At 40.6% G+C, this 24423-nt stretch overlaps 1 protein-coding gene across 1 annotated transcript in view; it reads left to right on the forward strand.

Annotated features, from left to right (window-relative positions):
- The window catches only part of Pkhd1 (PKHD1 ciliary IPT domain containing fibrocystin/polyductin), a 462210-nt gene that overhangs the window by 15306 nt on the left and 422481 nt on the right, over positions 1–24423 (forward strand). Inside the window, exons 7-18 of the mRNA XM_059282214.1 lie at positions 986–1064; positions 8502–8576; positions 9794–9858; positions 10310–10349; positions 11674–11744; positions 16666–16767; positions 17833–17928; positions 20239–20380; positions 20898–21012; positions 21820–22098; positions 23760–23849; positions 23935–24025. Coding sequence (XP_059138197.1) covers positions 986–1064; positions 8502–8576; positions 9794–9858; positions 10310–10349; positions 11674–11744; positions 16666–16767; positions 17833–17928; positions 20239–20380; positions 20898–21012; positions 21820–22098; positions 23760–23849; positions 23935–24025 — 1245 coding nt within the window. The remainder of the gene's footprint in view (positions 1–985; positions 1065–8501; positions 8577–9793; positions 9859–10309; positions 10350–11673; positions 11745–16665; positions 16768–17832; positions 17929–20238; positions 20381–20897; positions 21013–21819; positions 22099–23759; positions 23850–23934; positions 24026–24423) is intronic.

Genomic DNA, 24423 nt, shown 5'->3' on the forward strand with positions numbered 1-24423 from the left:
GCTCTTATAATTTAAATTAACCCATTTCTATTAATCTATGTATTGCCACGTGTTCTGTGGCTTTACCTGTTTCCCATTACATGTTGTTCTTTGGGAGGCAGGCTGGCATCTCTCTTGCCTCTGCCTTTCTTCTTCCTGTCTCTCTCTTGGATTTCCTGCCTGGCTATAACCTGACCTACCATAGGCCAGAGCAGCTTCTTTATTAGCCAGTCATAGCAACATATGTTCACAGCATACAGAAAAATATTCCACAGCAACTTGAGGTACGTGTGGTATGGACATCCCCAAATACATATAGCTATTCCACAACTCTTACACTTTGCAAGTTGACCTATTGTGAGTCTCTGTGTTAATTGCCATCCACTGCCAAAAGAAGCTGCTTTGATGAGGATTGAGAGCTATGACACATCACACACACACACACACACACACACACACACACACACACACACGATATCACAAAGTGTTTAATGTGTGCATATGTTGTGTCACATTCATATCAAAGTATGCACATCTGTCTCCTCAAATATAGCCTTCATTTTTGAAGACATTGAAAATCTTTTCTTCTAGATTTTAAAACATAGAACATTGACATTATATAAAGTCACTGGATTGTGCAGTAGAATACCAGGACTTATTTTTCCCCTCTCACTGGAACTTAGATACCAATGGTCAACCTTTTCTCATCCCTCCCTCTCACTGATTCTTCCCAGTAGAACAGGTAAGTACTATTCTCCTCTCAACTTCTGTGTAATCAATGCTTTTAGATAATAATGAATAATAATGAACCACTATTTTAGCCTTCCTAGTGTGTAACCTGGATCACTGGGTTCCATCACTCATTTTACATTTATATAGTTTATTAAACAGGTTAATTGTACACACCTGTACCTTGTTGGGTGTATGTAACCAAACAAAAGCAAACAGAATTTAGGCTCCACGTTTTGAGTTTGAGTTAAGGCATTTTGAACTCTTTTTAAAACAGGAGAAGTAGTACATGTGTATGGCTGGATCATCACTGATCGGTTGGAGACCTTTGATACTGATGTGTACTACATTGACAGGTAAGCAGGTTTCTTCCTGTGCTCACCTCATCACACATGTGTTGGATGGACAGCTTCCTCTGCAGCAGTAAGTTGCAAGGACTTGGCACAGAACTGCTGTTTTTTCTGTGCAGTTTATGGTCCCTGGTGCACCAGATTTCAGCTTTTCCTTTGTGAATGTGGTTGCAACTGGCAAATTAAACTGCTCCATTTTTTTGTTTTAAACTGACAAGTAGTGACTGGGCTCTGAACTGCACTGTAACTGCCTCTGGGGGTTTTCCCTTTGATTCTTACCCTTCCTCCTCTCTTCTCTTAGGCTAAAGTAAATTCTTTCTAAAATGATACATAAACACAAAGGTCCACTAACTTCTTTTCAGTTATTGTCCATCTGTGCATTCAGAAGTCCTGTTGGTAGGATGAGAGGGAACTGTGGTCTCACGTACCAAAGAAGAAAGGAACCAAAGGGCCCAGGTACTAAAAGCTGTGTAGCTTGCAATGTTTATTGGAAGTGATTAAGTGTGAACATGGCTTTCTTTAATAGCTATTTTAGAATTATAAAGTGTTGCAGACTGCACCCATTCCCTTGGGCTCCACACTAGGGCCCACAGCTCTACCAGCTTTATCTGAGGCTAGGGTGGTTCTAGGGACCCCAGGGAAGACATTGCCCACCTCCTGTTAAACTCCTTTAAGCCTGTCCAACAATGTCAAACTACACCCCTACCCCTGGGCTCCATATCTCGGCCTACTACTTTGGAAGATGTCTTTGTCTTTACTGGAGGCAAGACCAGATCTAGGAACTCCAGACTGCACTCTCCCTCCTTGGGCTCCATATCCAGGCCTACTATGTCAGAAGCAGACTTTAGCTTTGCAGGAGCACAGGCTGGATCTACAGTACAGGAGCAGCTGTACTGGAGGCCAGGCTGGTCCTAGGGATCCCAGAGGCCAGACCAGATCTAGAGACCATAGACTTCACCCCCTACCCTAGGCTCCATATACTGGTTTCCAACTTCAGAAGAAGACTTTGGCTTTATCAGAGGCCAGAAGACCAGAGAGGAAAGAGAAATCAAGGAACAAAACACCCATCCAACAAAGACAAATGCAGGAATCAACACCTAGACCTATAACCATCCCAAATCCAGATGCCTAAATGCCAGTGTAAGAATGCAATCAATAACAGAAAAGGCAATACAGCATCACCAGATCCCAGTTGTCTAACAATAGCAAGACCTGAACAATCCAATATAGCTGAAGCACAAGAAAACAACCTTAAAAATGAATTTATGAAGACGATAGACGTCCTTAAAGATATGAAAATAAATCCCTTAAAAAATTGGAAGAAATCAATAAGTCCCTGAAAGAAAGCCAAGAAAAAACAAGCAAAAAAAAAAATGAAGAAAACTGTTCAAGACCTGAAAATGAAAATAGAAGCAATAAAAAATGAAAGATCTGGGTAGATGAACAGAAACTACAGATGCAATCACCACCAACAGGATACAAGAGATGGAAAACAGAATCTCAGGCATTGAAGACTGTTGTTGGTTGTTTTTGCTCTTTTACTCTTTTGGCTCTTTGGGGGCCTCACCACACAGCTCCCAAATAAATCACACATGGAGGCTTATTCTTAATTATAAATGCCCAGCCTCAGCTTGGCCTAATTCTAGCCAGCTTTCCTTAACTTAAATTATCCCATCTACCTTTTGCCTCTGGGCTTTTTCATTTTCTTACTTCTGTAATCTTTGATCCTTACTCTGTGGCTAGCCCTTTTTTTTTTCTTGCTCCTCTTCCTTCTCTGGCTACTACTTCCTCCTCCCAGATTTCTCTTTCTATTTATCCTCTCTCTATCCAGCCCCACCTAGTTCTCTCTCCTGCCTCACCATTGGTTGTTCAGCTCTTTATTGGACCATCAAGTATTTTAGACAGACATAGTGACACAGCTTCACAGAGTTAAACAAATGCAACACAAACAAGGGTAACACACCTTAAAACAATATTCACAACAGAAGAAATAACAGAGGAAATAGACTCATCAGTCAAAGAAAATGTTAACTCTAAGAAATTCCTAACACAAACATCCAGGAAATCTGGGACAACATGAAAAGACCAAACATAAGAATAATAGGAATAGAAGAAGGAGAAGAAATGCAGCTAAAAAACCCAGAGAACATATATAACAAAATCATAGAAGAAATTTCCATCATAATAAGGACATCCTTATGAAGGTACAAGAAGCTTACAGAATACCAAGTAGATTGGGTTAGAAAAGAAAATCCCCTCACCATATAATAATCAAAACACTCAACATACATAACAAAGAAAGAATATTAAAAGTGGCAGGGGAAAAAGACCAAGTAACAAAAAAGGCAGACCTATTACAATCACACCTGACTTCCCAACAGAGACTCTGAAATCCAGAAGAGCCTGGACTGATGTCTTGCAGACTCTAAGAGACCATGGATGCTAGCCCAGACTGTTATACCCAACAAAACTATCAATCAAGATAGACAGAGAAAACAAGATATTTCACGACAAAGTCAAATTTAAACAACACCTATCCACAAATCCAGCCCTACATAAGGTACTGGAAGGAAAATTCCAACCCCAGGAAGTTAACTTCACAAAAAGTACAAGCAATAGTTAATCTCATACCAGCAAAACCCAAAGAGAGGAAACACACAAACACAGACACACACAGACACACAGACACACACACACAAATATACACACACAACCACCACAAACAACAAAGTGACAAGAATCAGCAGTCAATGGTCATTAATATCCCTCAATATCAATGGACTCAATTCAATAATAAAAAGACACAGGCAAATAAAATAGATATGAAAACAGGATCTATTTTTCTGCTGCATACAAAAAACACTCCTCAACATCAAAGATAGACATTACCTCAGAGTAAAGGGTTGAAAAAAGATTTTCTAATCAAATGGACCTATGTCCATTAGATCAAATGATCTAATGAAGTGTATATATGTATAAATATACAATATATAGTGTATTTACACACACACATATATATATATACATATATACACACAGATAGATGTATATATATATATTTATATATATATAAAACAAAATAGACTTCTGATGAAAATTAATCAAAAGAGATGAAGAAGGGCATTTCATATTCATCAAAGGAAACACCCACCAAGATGATGTCTCAGTTCTGAACATTTATGCTCCAAATGTAAGGAAACCCAATTTGTAAAAGAAATATTACTACAGCTTAAATCACACATAGATCCCTGTACAATAATAGTGAGAGACTTCAACACCCTACTCTCACCGATGGCCAGGTCATCCAGACAGAAACTACACAAAGAAATAACAGAACAGATGTTATGACTCAAGTGGAACTTGACAACCATCCACAGAACATTTCACCCAAACACAAAAGGTTATACTTCTCAACATCACATGGAAACTTCTCCAACATTGACCATATATACTCAGCCACAAAGCAAGTCTCAACATATACAAAAAAAAAAAATTGAAATAACCTTCTGTATCTTATCAGACCACCATGGATTAAAGCTGGGTTTCAACAACATCAGAAACAACAGAAAGCCAACAAACTTATGGAAACTGAACAACTCTCTACTGAGTGACCACTGGGTCAAGGAAGAAATAAAGAAGTTAAAGATGTCCTAGAATTCAATGAAAATGAACGTACAGAATACCCAAATTTATGAGACACAATAAAAGTGGTGCTAAGAGGAACATTCATAGCACTAAGTACTTTCATGAAGAATTTGGAGAGATCTCATACTAGTGACTTAACAGCACACCTGAAAGCTCTAGAACAAAAAGTAGCAGACACACTTAAGAGGAGTAGATGGCAGGAAATTATCAAACTGAGGGCTGAAATCAATAAAATAGAAACAAAGAGATCAATACTAAGAATCAAGGAAACAGGGCTGGAGAGATGTCTCAGAGGTTAAGAGCACTGACTGCTCTTCCAGAGGTCCTGAGTTCAATTCCCAGCAACCACATAGTAGCTCACAACCATCTGTAACAAGATCTGGTGCCCTCTTCTGGCCTGCAGTCATACATGCTGTATACATTATGTATAAATAAATAAATAAATAAACAAACAAACAAATAAATAAATAAATAAATCTTTTAAAAAAAGGAATATTAAAAAAAGAAATATTAAAAAAAAGAATCAAGGAAACAGAATTGGTTTTTTGAGCAAATCAACAAAATAGTAAACCCTTATCCAAACTAGCTAAAAGGCAGAGAGAGAATATCCAAATCAACAAAATCAGAAGTGAAAAGGGGAATATAACAACCGACACTGAGGAAATACCAAAAAATCATTAGGTCATACTTTAAACATCTATACTCCACAGAATTGGAAAATCTAAAAGAAATGGAGAATTTTCTCTACAGATATTACTTACCAAAGTTAAATCAAGATGAGATAGACAATTTAAATAGACCAATAACCCCTAAGGAAATAGAAGCAGTCATTAAAAGTCTCTCAACCAAAAGAAGCCCAGGGCCAGATGGTTTTAATGCAGAATTCTACCAGACTTTCAAATAAGAGCTAATATCAATACTCTTCAAATTACTCCACAAAATAGAAATAGTAGGAACATTGCCAATATTTTTTGAGGCCACAGTCACACTGACTCCCAAACCACACAAAGATTCAACAAAGAAAGAGAGTTTCACTCATGAACACCAACACAAAAATACTCAATAAGTACTGGCAAACCGAATCCAAGAACATATCAAAAAGATCATTCACCATGACTAAGCAGGCTTCATCCCAGAGATGCAGCGATGGTTCAACATATGAAAATCTGTCAATGTAATCCACCATAAAAAAAAAAAAACTGAAAGAAAAAAAAAACACATGATCATCTTATTTGATGCTGAAAAATCCTTTTACAAAATTTAGCACTCCTTCATGATAAAAGTCTTGGAGAAAACAGAGATATAAAGGATACATCTAAACAAAAGAAAAGTAGTATATAACAAGCCGATTGCCAACATCAAAATAAATATAGAAAACTCAAAGCAATTCCACTAAAATCAAGAACAAGACAAGGTTGTCCACTCTCTTCATACCTATTCAATACAGTACTTGAAATTCTAGCTAGAGCAATAAGACAACTAAAAGAGATCAAGGGGATATAAATTGAGAAGGAAGAAGTCCAAGTATCATTATTTGCAGATGATATGATAGTATACATAAGTGACCCCAAAAACTCTACCAGGGATCTCCTACAACTGATAAACACCTTTAGACAAGTGTGTAGCTTGAGTTTTCCTGTCTTGCCCACAGTCAGGACAAATCTGTCTCAACTGCCAGTCCCACAGCCACTCAGACCCGACCAAGTAAACACAGAGACTTATATTGGTTACAAACTGTATGGCCGTGGCAGGCTTCTTGCTAACTGTTCTTACAGCTTAAATTAATTCATTTCTATAAATCTATACCTTGCCACATGGCTTGTGGCTTACCGGCATCTTCATATGCTGTTTCTCATCGTGGAGGCTGGCAGTGTCTCTCTGACTCAGCCTTCCACTTCCCAGCTTTATTCTCCTCCTTGTCCCGCCTACACTTCCTGCCTAGCCAATGGCCAATCAGTGTTTTATTTATTGACTAATCAGCAACACATTTGCCATACAGAACATCCCACAGCACAAGTGGTTGGATACAAGATAACTTGAAAAAAAAAATAGCCTCAAATAATATAAAAAATATCTTGGTATAACTTTAACCAAGAAGTGAAAGACCAGTATGACAAGAACTTCAAGTCTTTGAAGAAAGAAATTGAGGAAAAATATCTGAAAATAGAAAGATCTTCCATGCTCATGGATTGGTAGGATTAAATGTAAATTAAATAGTAAAATTGGCCATCTTACCAAAAACAATCTACAGATTCATTGCAATCCTCATTAAAATTCCAACACAATTCTTTACAAACCTTGAAAGAACAATACTCAACTTCAAGTTGGGTAGGGATGGAAACAAACTATTAGGTTGGGAGGACGGAGGAGGAGAGTACTGAAAGAGACTACTGGAAAGGAGGGGCATTTTGGGGTCAGGTAAAAACCTGGCACAAGGGAATCTCCCAGAAATCTATAAGGATGACCCCAGTTAAGACTCCTAGAAATAGGAGATATGTGGCCTGAACAGGCCATCTCCTGTGATCAGATTGATGCATAGCCCAGTTGTCATCAGAGAGACTTCATCCAGCAACTGATGGAAACAGATACAGTCCCACAGCCAAACATTAGGCAGAGTTTGGGAAATCCTGCATAGGAGGTGGTAAAAGGATTGTAGGAGCCAGAGGGGTCAAGGACTACAAGAAAACTCACAGACTCAACTAACCTGGGCTCATGGATGTTCACAGAGACTGAACCAGGGAGCCTGTATGGGACTGACCTAGGCACTGTGCATGTGTGTTACAGTTGTGTAGCTTGGTCTTTGAATGGGAGTCCTAACAGTGGGAATGGGCTGTCTTTGACTCCCCATACAAGGTTGCCTTGCCCAGACTTAATACATGGGGATGTGCTTAGTCTTACTGCAACTTGACGTGCCATGTTTTGTTGATACTCATAGGAGACCTGCCCTGTCCTAAACAGAAATGGAGGAGGAGTGGATTGGGGCATGGTTGGGAATGGAGGTGGAGGGGATAGGAGGAGAGGAGGGAGGGGAAACTGCAGCCAGGATGTAAAATAAATAAATGAATGAATGAATAATGTTACTATGAAAGCATCTGTTTTGGGAAGCTCTAGACAACTGCTGTCACCCAAAAAATTCAACAACTATAGTGAGGATTTATAAAGCAGAAGAAACATCATCTCACTAGTTACCAAACTGCAAGGTATCTATATGCTGTGTCAAATTTTTTCTTCACCCCTGGATGTCTTAGAGGAGTTTCCTATTTCATCTTCATTCTTTTTGATTCTGCCCTCCATTTATAGCATTAAATTCTTCTTTTCCTTCCTTCCTTCCTTCCTTCCTTCCTTCCTTCCTTCCTTCCTTCCTTCCTTCCTTCCTTTCTTTTTTAATAAAAAGTACTTTCTACTGGGGACAGAAAGTCCAAGTCCATCCTTAGCTAATGTGCCATCTTCACTACTTGGACCTATCTCAGCCTCAATTTGGGATCCAGCTTTTATAAGAGTGCAGTGAAGGCACATCCTCAATAACTGTGCAGAGAAAGCATTGCCAATGTGGAGATGAGGGGGGATTTTTGGGGAGATGGGGTGTAAAAGCTCCATTCGCAGTAGGGAAGCGTAGGCCTTGCGGATACCTCTACTCTGTGGAAGAAAAGTTACAGTCTTCACTGAGGCCCCTGCAATGGTACCTGGTAGGTTCAGAGGAGAAAGTTTGTAACACGCAGCCTTTCGGCAACTATGTTCACTGGGAACACTGGACTACTCTTTCCTGTCTTTGTTTCTTTTTTTTGCCCTCCATTCTAGCCCATTGATCCTGGAAGCTGGTAGAGACAAATGGCTTACTCCTTGTTCCCTTGTAAATAGGCAGACAGGAAGCTGGTGAGTATTTTTTGTTGTTATTGTTTTCTTGTGAATGAGTGTGCTTTCAATTTCTGCCATAGCACAACTACATGCACATAGATCGATCTTTTTAAAAATATAAGTCATGTGTAAGAGTTAGCTGTCTTGTCTTTAGACTAACTGGAAAAGATGAAAGAATCAGGTGTCAGCTGAAAATAAAAATTAAAGTAGAATCTAAAACCTTTGGTGAAAACAAGTAGGTACTGCTTATTAAAGGCATAACCCCCACCTCCCACCAAGGCTTGTCCAATGCTCTAGAAGTTAGTCAGTCATCTTGTGATTTATTCCTATGGTTATTAGTCTCTCTTTGCAGAAGACACAAGGTTTCAGGGAGCAAGCAGCAGAGGTGAGCCTGTGTGACTAGCCCTGTATGACTAACCAGCCTCCAGAATCCATTTCCTAACCACTGTAACTATAATGACCAGGAAAGCATACAACATCTGAAACATGTTATCCTTTCCTCTTTTTAATGTGCTTCTGGTGTGCATATTTGTATATGTGTGTTTACATGGGCATGTATGTGTGACTCTTTATATCTGCATGCATGTAGGTTCAAGTTTGGTGTGTGGAGTCATAATAGATCTCCTTCCCACCCTCCCTGTTCAAAAAGACAGGCCCTCTTAATCAAACCCAGAGCTAGAGATGAGTGGTCTTACCCATACCAAGTCCCATCCTGAAACATTTCAAAAGGAGTGTCTACATGCTCTGGGTCATATAGCCACAGTTTGGCTGGATTTTTACTTCACTTTCAACTAGGTGGATTATTTTTCCTTTGGGGATATTATAAGAATTGTGTGCTATGGCCTGGCTTCTTAGGATGAGTAGTGGAGCCAAATTCTCTCCTATATTTTCTTCTTACTGTCTTCAATTTGTTTGCCTGAATTTGTCTGTTTTTAATTCTCATCTTTGAGAGGTTTTATTTTATTCAATATAAAATAGATTTTTGGAAAGAAAAGACTAAATAGAAATTAGGAATAAGTTAAATTTTGTTTCCCAGACTGTGCATTTGGCATGTGGCTTATTTATTGACAACTCCAGTTAGCATTGTCCCTAAGGATCTGACCATGACCTTATTATACCTTCAGTATGAATCAGTTTTCTCTGGCTAATTTGACTTCTATATATTGATTTCTTTAAAGAGTTGGGAATTCTAAGCAATTGTCTGGTTATTCTTATTTCAGTATGTTTTTCCTCAGTTTTCCCATCCAGGAGGAACATGGCCTTGGGACTGTGCAGTGTCGTGTGGAAGGCGATTACATTGGTTTGTTTTAGAACTGTCTTTTAAAAGATTCACCCATTTCTTTAGTGGTATCCAGAAAGGAAAACAAAAACATATTCATCAGATGTTATCATGTGAATAATCATTGCTACCAAAGTAGCTTTAAAAAACACTCACTATGCAAAACAGTTTCCATATCAACTAGTTTATTCATCATAACCAGTAATTTTATGTATAAGTGATTATGTAGACAATGTCAACCAGTGTGTTAAGATTTAAATCATGCTTCATCTAAATCTAAGCCCCAGGGTTTATTTGTCTTACATGTGTCCATTTTGTGAAAGATCATGGGATATTTTCCTGGGCAACATGAAAGAAATTCCAGACTTGGACAGTAATGATGATATTGGAGCTTTGGGCCTAGGGTAGCAATGTCCTGGCCCAGGAGATTCCTGCACAGTTCTGCATTCATGTCTGTTTCTTTGTGTTTCAGGTTCCCAGAATGTTAGTTTCTCAGTATTTAACAAAGGGAGGTAAGTAACTGGGGCAGCTAAATCTGTCTGTGTCTTGTATTGTTCGTAACATCCTGTGTACTACTCTTTAACTTTTAGCATTTCAACTGTACACCAGTAGGATGCAGAAAACTTGCGAAACCTTCTTGGTTTCTTTCGCTTGAGTGAGCATTGTGTTCTGTCTTACCTATGGGCATCATAAATATTTCAATGTAGGGATGATACAGAATTTTAAGAGCTGGCTCTTAAGTCAAAGTGCAGTGAATCTACAGCTGTCAGGTGTGTGTTGTGGGACACAGTTTTCCCGAGATAGACACACTGTGTCATTATAGGAATTGCCTTATTCAAGATATAAAGAGTTCATATTTCATCATTCTTTGGAGACAGAAATAAACTAGGATTCTGGATTTCTGTGTGCACCTTCCTTCTTGTTTTTGTCCTTAAAAATGCATTATTTGTTATTAATTTCATTGTAATTGTATTAACACACTACATATGGGTATATAGCTCAAGGTTTGGATTTGTTTTCTCTTTTTTTTTCTCCTCAAGTACAAAACTGATCTACTTTATTATGATAATCTACTGTATCTATCTATCTATTGTAGGAATCTGCTCTATCTATCTATCTATCTATCTATCTATCTATCTATCTATCTATCTATTGGAGGAATCTACTATAGTTATCTATATATTGTAGAAATCTTCTATCCATCTATCTATCTGTCTATCTCTCTCTCTATCTATCTACTATAGGAATCTACTGTATCTATTTGTCAATTGTAGGAATCTGCTGTATCTATCTATTGTAGGAATCTACTGTATCTATCTATCTATTTTTTTAAATTTTTATTTTGCAATACAATTCAGTTCTACATATCAGCCACAGATTCCCTTGTTCTCCCCCCTCCCCCTCCCCTTCTATCTATCTATTTATCAATCTATCTATTGTAGAAATCTACTATACCTATCTATTGTAGGAATCTACTGTATCTATTTATCTATTGTAAGAATCTACTATATCTATCTATCTATTGTAGGAATCTATTATCTATTGAAGGAATCTACTGTATCTATTTGTACATTAGTTTAATATTGGGACCATTCATATTTGCTGTTGCATTTAAAGCTTCTAACGATCTATAAAATAGAGATTATTCCCATACAATCATTTTACCCATGAGGAAAGCTTTGATCCATTGATACTGCTTTCTGGTATCAAAAGGAGCTGGTGTCCAAATTGTTAAATTTACTAGAAGTTATTCTGTGAACTTCCTTTCAAGCAGCCAATTTTTAAAAAATACAATTGTAGGTGACATTTACCAAAAGCCTTTGTTTTGCTCTGAAGGTCAATGGTGCACAAGGAAGCCTGGCTGATCAGTGCTAAACAGGACCTGTTCCTATACCAGACACACTCAGGTACTCTTTCCTTTCAGCCCGTCTTCTTCATCCCTTTCCTCAAGTGCACTCAACGTTAGACTCTCCTTTTCTTTCTTTGGGATGCTTCTCTTTGGCCATTAACATGACCTCTTGATTCTGGGTGAAATTAAGTTGCTTGTATCTGTGTCAGCTCTGGTGCTTCTAGCCCTGCATCGCTTATGTTCTGAGAAATGCATCATTGGGTGCTTTAGTTATTGCGCTTTCCTCATAGCTCTCATGCACACGAATGTAGATGCTGCAGCTCAGTTATGCATTGTGGCCTCTTGATGCAAGCAGGAGATGAGGAAAACACAACACACATGAAGTTGGTATCAGTGTGCTGCAGCATACTATTTTACAATGAACTTTTTATTTTACAAGCAAGGATAAGTACTATAAAATAACAGGAAAAACATAGGAATAGTATACTATAATAAGCAGATAAAGGTAATTAAAATTAATTATTATTAAATCTAGATTGTTCATATTTGTGTTATGCTTTTTATTACATTTTAACACTGTATTATTGTGTGACAGTTTCTTAGAATGAACTGTAGCTGTTTTACTTCCCATCCCCTTCTCTCATTCTCCTCCAATGGCATGATAGTAGGTTTGTATGCACCAGCATCACCACGAATATGTGTGGTGTGCCCTGTGATATGTCCTTACAGTAGGCTTGCTGATGTCACTAGATGACAAGAAGCTTTCAACACCAGTACAGTCCTATGGGGCCTACTGATAGTTGTGATCTGTTGTTGGTAGATGCATTGCCAAGCAGCTTTTGACTGTATTCAAAGAGGCTTGATTGTAGACTTCTATATAAAGTCTGTGGATATGGACTGAATGAAATAAAGAAGAGTTGTGCCTTCCTCTGTGTTCTAAAAAGTAACAGAAGAAAGGTGACACTTAAAAATACAATAGGACTTCTTTCTGGTCATTCTAACACCCACCTCTGAATTCATGCATTCATTCAATGCTTTGTGACTTATCTCTTCTGATGCTAAGCTATGGTGTTGCCCTCTGATGGCCAAACTCTGATACTGAAAGGTGAACACTGAAAAGTAGGAACTTGCCTGAAACTGTGAAGTCAGTTCAGTGGTGGGTAGTTGGTTATTTACAGAGAGCATACAGTGTCTGGGTTTTAATACAACCACAAAATCACTGAAAACATGTCTGTGAGGGAGGTTCAAATTTTAGAAGCAACAAAAATCGACCTTTCCAAATGAGAAAGCTATCATCTCACAGACCAATGGACAAATGCCATTCATTCTCTGGACAGCTCATCTTACTGGAGCTGGGTTCTGACCACTGCCTTTCTTGTCTTTAAATAGTTATCTAGTGTGTTTGAGAGATGGTGAGAAGAAGCACCCATGCTGATGGATACAATGATAGGAGCAGAAATATGGTCAATCTCTTATTGAGTGTTTGGCATATAATCTCAGTATTAATTTCTTTGAACTAGAAACTAGGGTTCATTGCCATTATTTTTCTATGGAAAAAACAAGATTAAGAGGGGATGCAACTTACCCAAAGGTCCTTGAAAACTAGTTAAAAACTTCATGCACGTAACTAACACCCTTTAGGAAGCATGCTGTCTCTGGTACCCAACCTCAGACTTCCACGATTCTGCTGTGACTATAGATGCTGGAGGGGTAGGCTGACAATACCTGTTATCATTCACTTCACGGGCTGAAAACATAGAGGCATGAGCATTTTCATAGTGGAGGAATCCATGGTGATATGGACAATCCACAGAGTCTGGGGCCGAGTCTCTTCAGGTTGGCCCTCAGTAACTAGTCCAGTGTGGTTAAGGCCCTAAATTTCAGAGCCTGGATTCAGCATATTCGAAATGAATAATGTGGTGCTTGTCCTTTTAACTCTAAAGATTGTCTAAAGTAGTTGGTGAGGAAGAATATTTGAATTCACCCAGAATTTCTCTGTTCTTTTTATGATCATGCTTATGGAATCACAAGTTTCTTCATTTTGTTTCCCTTATACTTCTTAAATATGATGTCTATTTTTATTTTATTTTATTGTTGGTTTTTTTTTTTTTTTTGAGACAGAGGTTCTCTGTATAGCTGTGGCTGTCTTGGAACTTGGTTTGTAGATTAGGCTGTCCTCAAACTCAGATATCTGCCTGCCGCTGTCTCCCAAGTTCTGGGATTAAAAGAGTGCACCATTACACCCGGCTGGCACATCTGTTTTATCTGTACTACCACTGTGCAATTCTGGGCCCCGTAGTCTCCTGCATAGATTGCTCTAGTGATTTCTAAGGGGTTCTGACTTGACACTTATGCTCTGTAGATCCATGTTCAATACAGCCACTAGGAATCTCTACATCAAGCACACACCTGAGGCTTCTTCACCATGCACATCCTCTAAAGCAGTAGTTCTCAATCTTCCTAATACTGTGACCTTTTAATACAGTTCCTCATGGTGTGGTGACCTCCAACCAAAAATAATTTTCATTGATACTTTATAATTGTAATTTTACTACTGTTATGAATAGTAATTCAAATATCTGGTGTGTAGGGTGGTCTTAGAAAATCCCTGTGAAACGGTCATTTGACCTCCCCAAAGGGGCCATGACCCACAGGTTGAGAACTGCTGCTCTAAAGGTGTTTCACCTTCTGTGAGAACTAGCACAAGCGTCTGTCTTCACTAATGTGCTTCTCCAGCTCACTCTTCTCCCCTCCATCCCCCCTCCCCCTTCTCCCTGTCTCTCTTCTACCTCTCTGCATATTCTAGCCACACGATATGCATTGTGTAACCTTTTCCCTATTCTGGCTATTACTTGCTTTAAATGTCCCCTCTCCCTTTTATGTGGTCAGTTATTATTATTTTTTCTTAATTTTCATCCTGAAATAAAGTCTTACTATATAACCAAAGGTAGCCTTGAATTTGTTAGACCCTTGCCTCAGCCTTCCCAGTTCCAGGACTATAGCTAGATGCACACCTTCATGCTTAGCTTCCTTGGTCAGTTTAAACTCATCCTTTAAGGGTCAGTCCAGATATCAGTTAATTCTCTACTCTGTACTCCCACCCACTCCTAAACCTCTCTACTTCAGAGCGGCTCCAATTTAGCTCACCTGAAGTACTGTGATTATACTCCATATACATACACTTCCTTACCATACTCACTGCTTGAGGAAAGGAACTACTCCAGATTCCTCTTTATCCTCCTAGTACAATAGAGCAGACATTGTGAACGTTGAAAGAGATTGTACTGCCACAGATGCTCTAAAAGGCCAGGAAGCCTCTTTTTCCAGTGAACATTAGTGAATGCAGAGACCTGCAGCCGCTCCAGATGTGGAGGATAAGTGATGGCCGAGTGCTCACATCTAAAGGAGACACTTTCTTAAAGAAATCAAACACTTCCTCTAAGGCTCAGGAAACACCATGGAAGAGAGGGCAGAAAGAATGTAGGAGCCAGACACAGGGAGGGAGGTATAACATGCCCCCTTCCAGGCATGGTATAGCCACTGCCATCTTGAACTCAGAGCAGCCACAGTTACCTGCACTGGACCTGCACAGCCAGGCTGGCCTGTTAGCCATCAGTTACAGAGGAAGAGGGTTTCATGAGGTCTTATCCCTCCCTGTTTAACTATTGGATACTGAAAGATTCTGGAAGGGGACATCATTGTCTTCAGTTTGGGGCCCACTGATGAGTGTGCCATGTTCCAATGGATAGTACTAAATTTATGGCCAAACCTTGGTCAAACTCAGTGGGTGACTAGAAAATGAAGACTTGAGTGTGGGAAAAAGATTTGTAGGGACAGAAGGGTGTTGAGAGGGTGGGAGGTGAAGGTAATGAGAATACATTTTATTCATGTATGACGATGTCAAGGAGCAAGGCAATTTTTTTTAAAAAAAGATTCCTATTTTGAACTTATAAGCATTCATGATCAGTCCCTGCACAAAGACACTATATCACATTCTGAATATGTGTCTATTGTACATATAAGTTTACACTTAGCTTATCAAAGAGCACAACTCCTCTTTACCCTGAAAGGAATCAAACTTCATACTGTGAGTATTTAAAGAAAGGTCAAGGGGCTGGAGAGATGGTTCGGTGGTTAAAAGCACATGCTGATCTTGCAGAGGACCTGACTTCAGTTCCCAGCACCAACATCAGGCAGCTCAGAACAACCCGAAACCTCAGCTCCAAGATAGTCTCATGCCCTCTTCTGGAATCTGCAAGTGCCCCCGCCATATACACATAGTTAAAAAAAAATCTTTAAAGAAATTATAACATGAAATCCTGTGGTTATGTATCACATTGCTATAGAGTGGTGGTTCTCAACCTTCCCAATGTTGCAACCCTTTAATACAGTTCCTCATGTTGTGGTGACCCCCCCAACCATAAAATTGTTTCGTTGCTACTTCATAACTGTATTTTTGCTATTGTGATGAATTATAATGTAAATATCTGATATGCGAGCCCAAAGGGGTTGAGACCCACTGATTGAGAACCACTACTCCAGAGGCTTCAGCTTGAACGAAGTGCGGGTGAGACATTGCATGTGCCTGAGGAAGAAGGCTGCAGCATGGGCAAGAACTGAGGATGGGGTAGTGGAAGTTCCACTGAGTGCATCTGTTGTTGATTCTTCCATGTGGTGTAAACTGCTATTCCCCATTGTTAAGTTAAATCCTTGGTGTGAAGAGACATATTTCATAAGAAAGCATAAGGGATACAAAGGCTTTTGCTGACACCATGAGTGATCTTCCCTATAAATACTGATCCTGTACAATATATATTTAGAGTCCTTTTGTTATTATGTGCATTTAAAATGACGATTTGAAAAAGTTCAACTGTTGCTGGACTTGCAGTATAAGAATTGTGTTATAAGGGTTTCTCTTATTGTCTGGGGGCACATCACATTATATATCTAGAAGCTTACGTTTTTATACACTCTTGCAGAAATCCTATCTGTGTTTCCAAAAGTTGGGAGCCTTGGTGGAAGAACAGACATCACCATTTCAGGAGATTTCTTTGACCCTTCTGCCCGGGTTACCATTGCAGGTAACTATGCTGAAATGGCTGAACATGGTTCAGTTTTCAATGTTGTAGGCGTTTATATCTCTAATGACTCAGGGCTGTGAGGGGAAGCTTTCTTACATTTTAAACATTCATCTACTTATTTATTTATTTATTTATTTATTGCTTGTGTGTATGCTCATGCGTGTGCGTGGCATCACGTTGTGTGTGCTCATTCATGCATGTGTGTGGCACCACGTGCCACAGCACTTGTGTGGAGGTCAGAGGGCAGCTTGTAGAGGTGGATGCTCTCCTTCTGGAGATCAAACTCAGGCTGTCAGGCTTGACGGAAGGCACCCTCCCTCACTGAGCCTTCTCCCTGGTCCTGCATTTGTCCTCTCTGGTACCTGATGACTCTAAAGTCTTCCACCTGTATGTGTGGGCGAACAGATACAGGGCTTTTGTCCTGTCACCTTGCAAATGTGCCACGGGCACAGGGTGGCCTTCAGAAAGACTCGTCATATATGCAGATTTCCTATCCTAGGGATGAAGAGAAGGGAGGCCATAGCTGCCTTGTCCCAAAGGTCTACTTTTACTAGGACCTGCCCTTCTCGTCTTCCGTCTTTGGCATGAGTAGGTGGGCGTTTCCTATGCAGGCTCCTCTGGAGTGTTCCTTGGGAGATCTTTCGGCAGCGCATTTCTAGAATCTTTTGTCCTGAAACAAGGGGACGCCTGACACATTCCCGCTGCTCTTACCCTCCCCACTCAGCAAGCAGGCCAGCGCCTCCTCAGTGAAGGCAATTGTTTTGTGTGACTTGCTTTCTTACGGCCAAGAGCTGCCCCACACCCATACTCTACTGCACTGCACAGTCCCTTTCCTGACCTCCTTCTGTTGGGGTGACAACTTTGTGACTGTCCAGATCTCACTGCTTCTGTGTGTGTGTGTGTGTGTGTGTGTGTGTGTGTGTGTATGTGTGTGTGTGTGTGCATGCATGCATGCATGTGTGTGTGCGTGCATGTGTGTGTACGTGTGTGTGTGTGTGTGTGTGTGTGTGTGTGTGTGTGTGTGAATCTACAGGTGTATTTATGAATTTAAAAATTTCTCCTTAGGCATCCCATGTGACATTAGACGTGTGTCTCCCAGGAAGATTGAGTGCACCACCCGGGCTCCAGGAAAAGGAGCAAGGCTCACTGCTCCTCAGGCAGGTAAGGAAGTCACTAGGGCTGCTCAGTGAACTCTCTACATCATGCTTTAAGACCCAGAGAGTAGAAGAAAATGTACTTGAATTCTGTCTCAGCAGTGGGACTGGATCCCTAATGCCATGGCCAAGCCTTTCATATCAGGGAACATCTTAGATTTAGTCACTTGCAGGATGGCACTACATCCCTAGCCCAAGCCATATGTCTAAACAATAGACTCCAGGCAGAACATAACTGCCACCCAGACACCGGCTATTGAATGGAATCCCCAAACTGCCGCCCTGCATTTGTTTGGAGGGTTGTATGTGTATTGGCCGAGGAGACAGGAGCAGTGAAGCATGCTCTGGTGTGCTCATAGCAGCAACAGTAGGTAGGTCAGTGAATAAGGCACGATGGGGTATATTTAAATGCTGTTTATTTCCCCTGTGGGCTTTTTCCCGCTGATATTACAAATGGGGACATGCTGTGACACAGCCACCAGCATCTGCCTCCAGTGGACAGAAACAGAGGGGTGAGGCAGCAGGTTCCACCTGTCCTTCTTAGTTTGAAGCGCCCACATTTTCTGCTAAGCATTAGGACTAGAGGCTCCAGTGCAGTTAAGCATAAGGAAGGTTGGCATGTTGCTCTGTCGTCGAGAGCAACAGCCCGATGCTCTGTGCATAAGGCACTGACCTAATGCTTAAAGATGTAGTGAGTCAATTCGAAAGGCTCAGCACCTATAAGCAGAGTTGCCCTGCAGGAGTGAAACCTTTCTAAAGACGGGCCTTTGCCTTGAGGAGACAAATGCACAGCTCTGGCTTGAGAATTCTGGAGCTCCCAGATCCCCCGGTGTTTACTTAAGGAGAGCTCCCATCCAAGGAGACTAAAGTATCGAAACAAGTAATGCAGAGAAAGTGTGTTTCCGGCATCAGGAAACAGAAGCCGGTTCCCTTGTTGAGCGTTTCCTGCTTAAGCTGCTGCAGTTGTGGTAGGATCGTTTCCGGAAAGGAGCTATTTGAGTTAGTGATGGCCTTTATGAAAAGCTTTTGAGGTTTGTCCTGTGGAAGTAGGGCAAAACACCACACAAAGCAGTACTTCTCTAACATGGCTGATTCTTGTCCTCTGGAGACAAGATGATATTAGCATCTAAGGAGTAGAAACCAGGGATGCCTCCCATCCAGCAGTGTACAACACAGCCCAACAACAGAGCTGCCCAGACTAATAGAGCAACAGTGTAGAGGTTGGTTGAGAATCCCAGAGTTAGAGTAGTATTCTTAACATGCTCCTAAGTCTCTACTTATCCCTTATTTACTGTCTATCTTTGGGGTCAATGAGGAGCAATATCAGTAGTTTATAGGAATAATTATCATAGATATGCTTTATTGAGACTTATTCTATTTCTAGATTCTTTTAGTCTTTGTATATTGTTTCTGGTTACTGCTGGCTCTGTTTTGATATATGAGTAAAGGGAGACACAGGGCACTGAGGAATGCCCCTAAACTTCACTTTTAGTAAAGGGTGGAGCTAGATCCTGAATGACCAATCAAGATGACTATCTAATATTGATCAAGGTTAGTATCCAATATCGGTGCACATATGCCTTTTGACTCAGGATTTGCTTTATATAGAGTGTAAGTTAATAAGTAAAACATCATTTAAAATGCCACATAATAAAATTATGCCACTGAATGGTTTTGTGTGCAGGTCAACAAATTGAGGTCATGATCCTTGAAAACTTTAAGGATTGACAGTTTTCCTAGGAAAAGGGAATTTTATGGAATAGAACATGCAGGCTGAATTAGGCTTCCAAGGATCCTGAAGTTCATGTCCAGCTTTAGAAGGTGCAAAGTCAGGCCACGCCACAACTTACCATCGTACAGACCACCTTTTCTGAGTAGTGGCACTTATTCCTTTGTGACCTCTCCAGGACTTGGCTTTCTTCTGTGGCTGCTGAAAACGCTTTCTAGTCTTCTCTGTCCTTTGAGAGCACTTCTCAATTTAATGTTTCTCGTCAAGTTGTTCTTTCCAGGAGGCTACCTAGGGAAAGTTTTTTTAAATATTTATTTATTTATTTATTTATTTATTTATTTATTTATTTATTTATTTATTTATTTATTTACTTATTTATTCATTCATTCATTCATTCATTCATTCATTCATTTATTTATTTATTTTTATTACTTTCTAGAAAGTTCTTAGTATTTACAGAGTCTCTTTTGGTCTCTGGTGATTTATCTTCACTAATAACATCTGCAGCGCCTTTCACCTTGTAATTTAAGTGGGGTCTTTGTGAGGAGGAACACTGCTCGGTGGTTACGGGTTATACATGTCTTACAGGCAATCGAGGACTTCTTTTTGAAGTTGGAGATGCTGCTGCAGATGCGGAGCTGAATGCGGCCACCCCAGGGTACAGGTGGCAGATAGTCCCCAATGCCAGTTCTCCATCTGGATTTTGGTCAAAGGAAGGGCAACCTTTCAGGTACGTTGTAGATAAAGTGGGAATCCGTATCAAAAGTCTATCAACTAACGCAGGCAAGCTAGGACCCAGGGAAGAATGCAGTAGTATTTCTAGAGGATCACTTGTCCCATCAGCCTGTGGTGTTTGACAGTGTTCTCAGCCTGTGTTGGTCGTTCTGGTGATCATATGACCTTTTGTAGCTACACAACCAAATATTGACCATTGTGTAAAACCCATATTTCCCCGTAACTCTAAATCTGCTTTGGAGATAAGTGGTCTTCTCAGCCAAGCTACCACATTGTCCTGTGGTATGGCCATGATCTCCTGAGAATGCAAAGGGACTTGTAGATGTGTAGAGACTGACATACTGAGATCGTGCAGGTGTGATTGCTTTTTCTAGAATCATCAGAATAACCCTGTAGTATAAGAGTCAGGTTTTTTTTTTCTTGTCCCTTTCAGAATAAGGGGTGCTGTATGTTGGCTCAGTGATCCTGGCCTTGTTGAGCCTCACCTGACTCTGTGTTCCTCTGTGTTTCAGGGCACGGCTCAGTGGGTTCTTTGTGGCTCCAGAGACAAACAATTACACATTCTGGATCCAGGCTGACAGCCAAGCTTCCTTGCATTTCAGTCGCTCCGAGGAGCCAAGGACTAAGGTACTCACCCTCCTCTGGGTTGCCTTCCCTTTGTTCGCAGTCCTTTGCCCTTAAAAGAAGAAAGGATCAGAGAGAAAGATTTCCTGTTCTATAGTTGTAAAATAACCACTGAAAAGCAATTTGGATGTCTATGATGGTATTGTAAGGCCAGCATTATGCTACGGTTTACAACCTTGCTTATTATTTTTATCTCTGTGAAATATGCATATCTCCACTTTCTAGATGAGAAAGTTGAGGCACTGAAGGATTGTATGGCCTATTCAGGACCACTTGAATAATAAGAGAAGTAGTCACAATTCAAAATCAGATTGGTTTGACCCTCAAACTTGTGCCCTTTCCACTCTGTTTGGGTTAGTATCATGCAGGAAGCATCTGTCAGCCTTGGACTTTTTAGAAAGTAGCTGAGGTCCACTTGTGTCTTTGGCAGAGACCCATGATGTTCTTAGTATGCTCTCTGAAATTGATTTGCTTGCTGGAGAAAGCCATGGATTTTAATGAGCTAGTGCCCTTCTAGGTCTTTCAAGGGTTTAATGCTATCTTTTCACAGCATCACACAGACATAGAATGTGAGGGTAGAGGCTGTTCCTAAATATAGCCTGTAAATTCTCTCAACTACTGTGAAATTGAGAGAGAGAATGGAGGAAAAGCGGAGAAGCAAACGTAGCCACAGGGTCAAAGTCAGTGGACTAAGTGGTTGGAAAAGTGCTTAAAAATGTCATGTCGGTAGCTTTCGAAATGCTCATTATCTGGGCACAAAATGCACGGAAGATTCACAGTGTTGACCGTGATTGGCTTATTTGGGCACAGGTAGAGGTGGCCTCTGTTGGAGTTGGCACTGCTGACTGGTTTGACTCTTGGGAGCAGAAAGGGAATGAAGGGAGTTGGCAACAGAAGACCACTAAGTTAGAACTGCGGGCAGGAGGCAAGTACTACTTGGAAGCAGAGCAGCATGGGATAGCCCCCAGCAGGGGGATGAGAATTGCCGTCCAGATCCACAACACCTGGCTGAATCCTGATGTGGTCAACACTTACCTTCTGGAGAAACACCAGATCCGAGCCCGAGCCCAGAGACTTCCAGAGCTACAGGTCTGTGTGTCTTCTCAACCCCATGAAAGTGAGCCATGGGAAGAGGGGAGTCTTCCTCAATAGGAGTACAGCTGATTGAGAATAAGAAAACCTGAGATGCATTGACAGTTCTTCTGCCACAGATATAGGATATAGGGTTACAAAGATTAAAATTCTTTTCTTTATCTTTAAACATTACGTATTATTGTTTATGTGTATGTGCATGTGGGTTCCAAGGCTTGTATGTGAAGGTCAGAGGACAGCTTGCAGGAGTCGGTTCTCTCCTTCTACCACGTGGGTCCCTGATATCCAATACAGCTGGTCAGGCTCAGTGCAAACCCTTACCTCACTGAGCCATCTTGCTGGCCCTATGAGTATATTTTTTAATGCATTCTTAGTATTGAGATTATCTTTCTTGCTGACTTATTTCTGAAATATTTGAATTCTGGTTATGTCCTTAATTGTTTTTAGATTTGTTTTACGTGTGATTATCTTGCCTGAATATATGTCTTTGCACCATATGTGTGCCTGGTGCGTGTGGAGGTCAGAAGAGGGTGTGGGATCCCCTGGAACTGGAGACTGGAGTTATAGACAGTTGTCAACCATGACATGGGTGCTGGGGACTGAATCCAGGTCCTCTGGATGAGTAGCCGGTGCTCAACTTTCCAGCCTCATGTCTTTTCTTTGTTGAGAGCTTATTCCTCCAAGTACAATTAAGGTCATTTAAACACACACACACACACACACACACACACACACACACACACACACACACTTACAACACATGAAACACCATAGCTTTTTGACCCATTATGGGCTTATTTCCCTATGTGTTGTGTTTATGTTTAATCTGTCAAGGTGTACTTTGAGTCTTTTGGTTGTGCTCCATGTCTTTGTTGAACAAATTCTGTATACTTTCTGTTGTTCGCTTTTCTATACAGAGGTAGTCAATGTGGACTCCACCTTCTATGACTTCTAGTTTAATAGTAACACGGGCATAAAGAACCATTGAGGAAAGTAGAACAGTGTAAGTGATTCCTGAGTCCTCCCTCAGGACAAAAGCATAATGTGCCCAAGAGAGGACATCCACTGGGGGCAGAGTAGAGATAGAATAAGCCTCCATGAGAGAGTGGGGTGCCATGTGCTGGCTGCTGCCTCTCAGGCCACTCCTTCAAGGCAGCATTTGGTGAGAAGGTCCAAAAATGAGGTGAGCAGTGGCTACCTTTACATCACGTACTCTCAAAAGTGGGATGTGCAGTAGTGACCTTTACATCACGTATTCTCAAAAGTGTGGTGTGCAGTGGCCACCTTTACATGATGTACTCTCAAAAGTGTGGTGTGCAGTGGCCACCTTTACATGATGTACTCTCAAAAGTGTGGTGTGCAGTGGTCACCTTTACATGACGTACTCTCAAAAGTGTGATGTATAGTAGTGACCTTTACATCATGTACTCTTGGAAAAGCAACACAGATAAACAGGGAACCAGTCACTCATGTTATTCCAAGCAAAGTTTCACTTGATGGTGACACTGTTTTCCAGAGATTTCTAGATCATGTGTATTTAGAAAACTGAAACTGTAATAAAATGGAAACATCATTCCGAGGAGCTGTGCTCTCTCCCTAGACTGACTCTGACTCCAGTCCCTGCGTATCAGTGAATTTTGTCTCTCTCCACCTTTTAGATGTTGAATGTGTCAGCTAGAGGAAACTTTTTCCTTACTTGGGACAATGTCTCTAGCCAGCCAGTTCCTGCCAACGCTACAGCTCAACAGGTGAGTGTCTCCTTCCATAATGAAGGGGGGCGTGGGAGCTTTCGGCCTGACATGTGAATGACTGCATTTTTATTCATTTGAATAGATCCAAGCCACCATTGAGGAGCTTCTTGTGGTTAAGTGCAATCTGGAACCAGTTTCAGCTCGCATTCTACTCCGACTTGGATTTGAGCAAGGTGTCTCCTGGGTGGTTATGGTCCTCTCGTCTATTACCGTCTTCCTTTTCTTTCTTATAACATAGGAACAGTCCCTGTTTCTTGACAAAAGTGCTAATAGAATCAAATAAAAGCAGGACATTGGATCTGGATGGAGTGACCATGGGAGTAGCTGTGCATTCGGGAGGGAGATGGTTGGGATGCATGTCAACCGAAGAAGTATTCTTCTTGATAGTTCAGCAGAGAGAAACACTGTTCAGAGAGTTTCTTCTAAACGGGGAGAAGAAACAGGGTATGCATGGCAATGGTAATGTTTTTTTTTAAAAAAATCTCATTTAGTTCAAAATCAAAATTTGTACCAATGATTTTTGTGTGTGTGCTGATGGAGATCAAGCCCTAAGGCTTTGTAGATGTTCCAC

The sequence above is a fragment of the Peromyscus eremicus genome, chromosome 16_21, assembly GCF_949786415.1.
Source record: "Peromyscus eremicus chromosome 16_21, PerEre_H2_v1, whole genome shotgun sequence".
Taxonomy (NCBI): Eukaryota; Metazoa; Chordata; class Mammalia; order Rodentia; family Cricetidae; genus Peromyscus; species Peromyscus eremicus.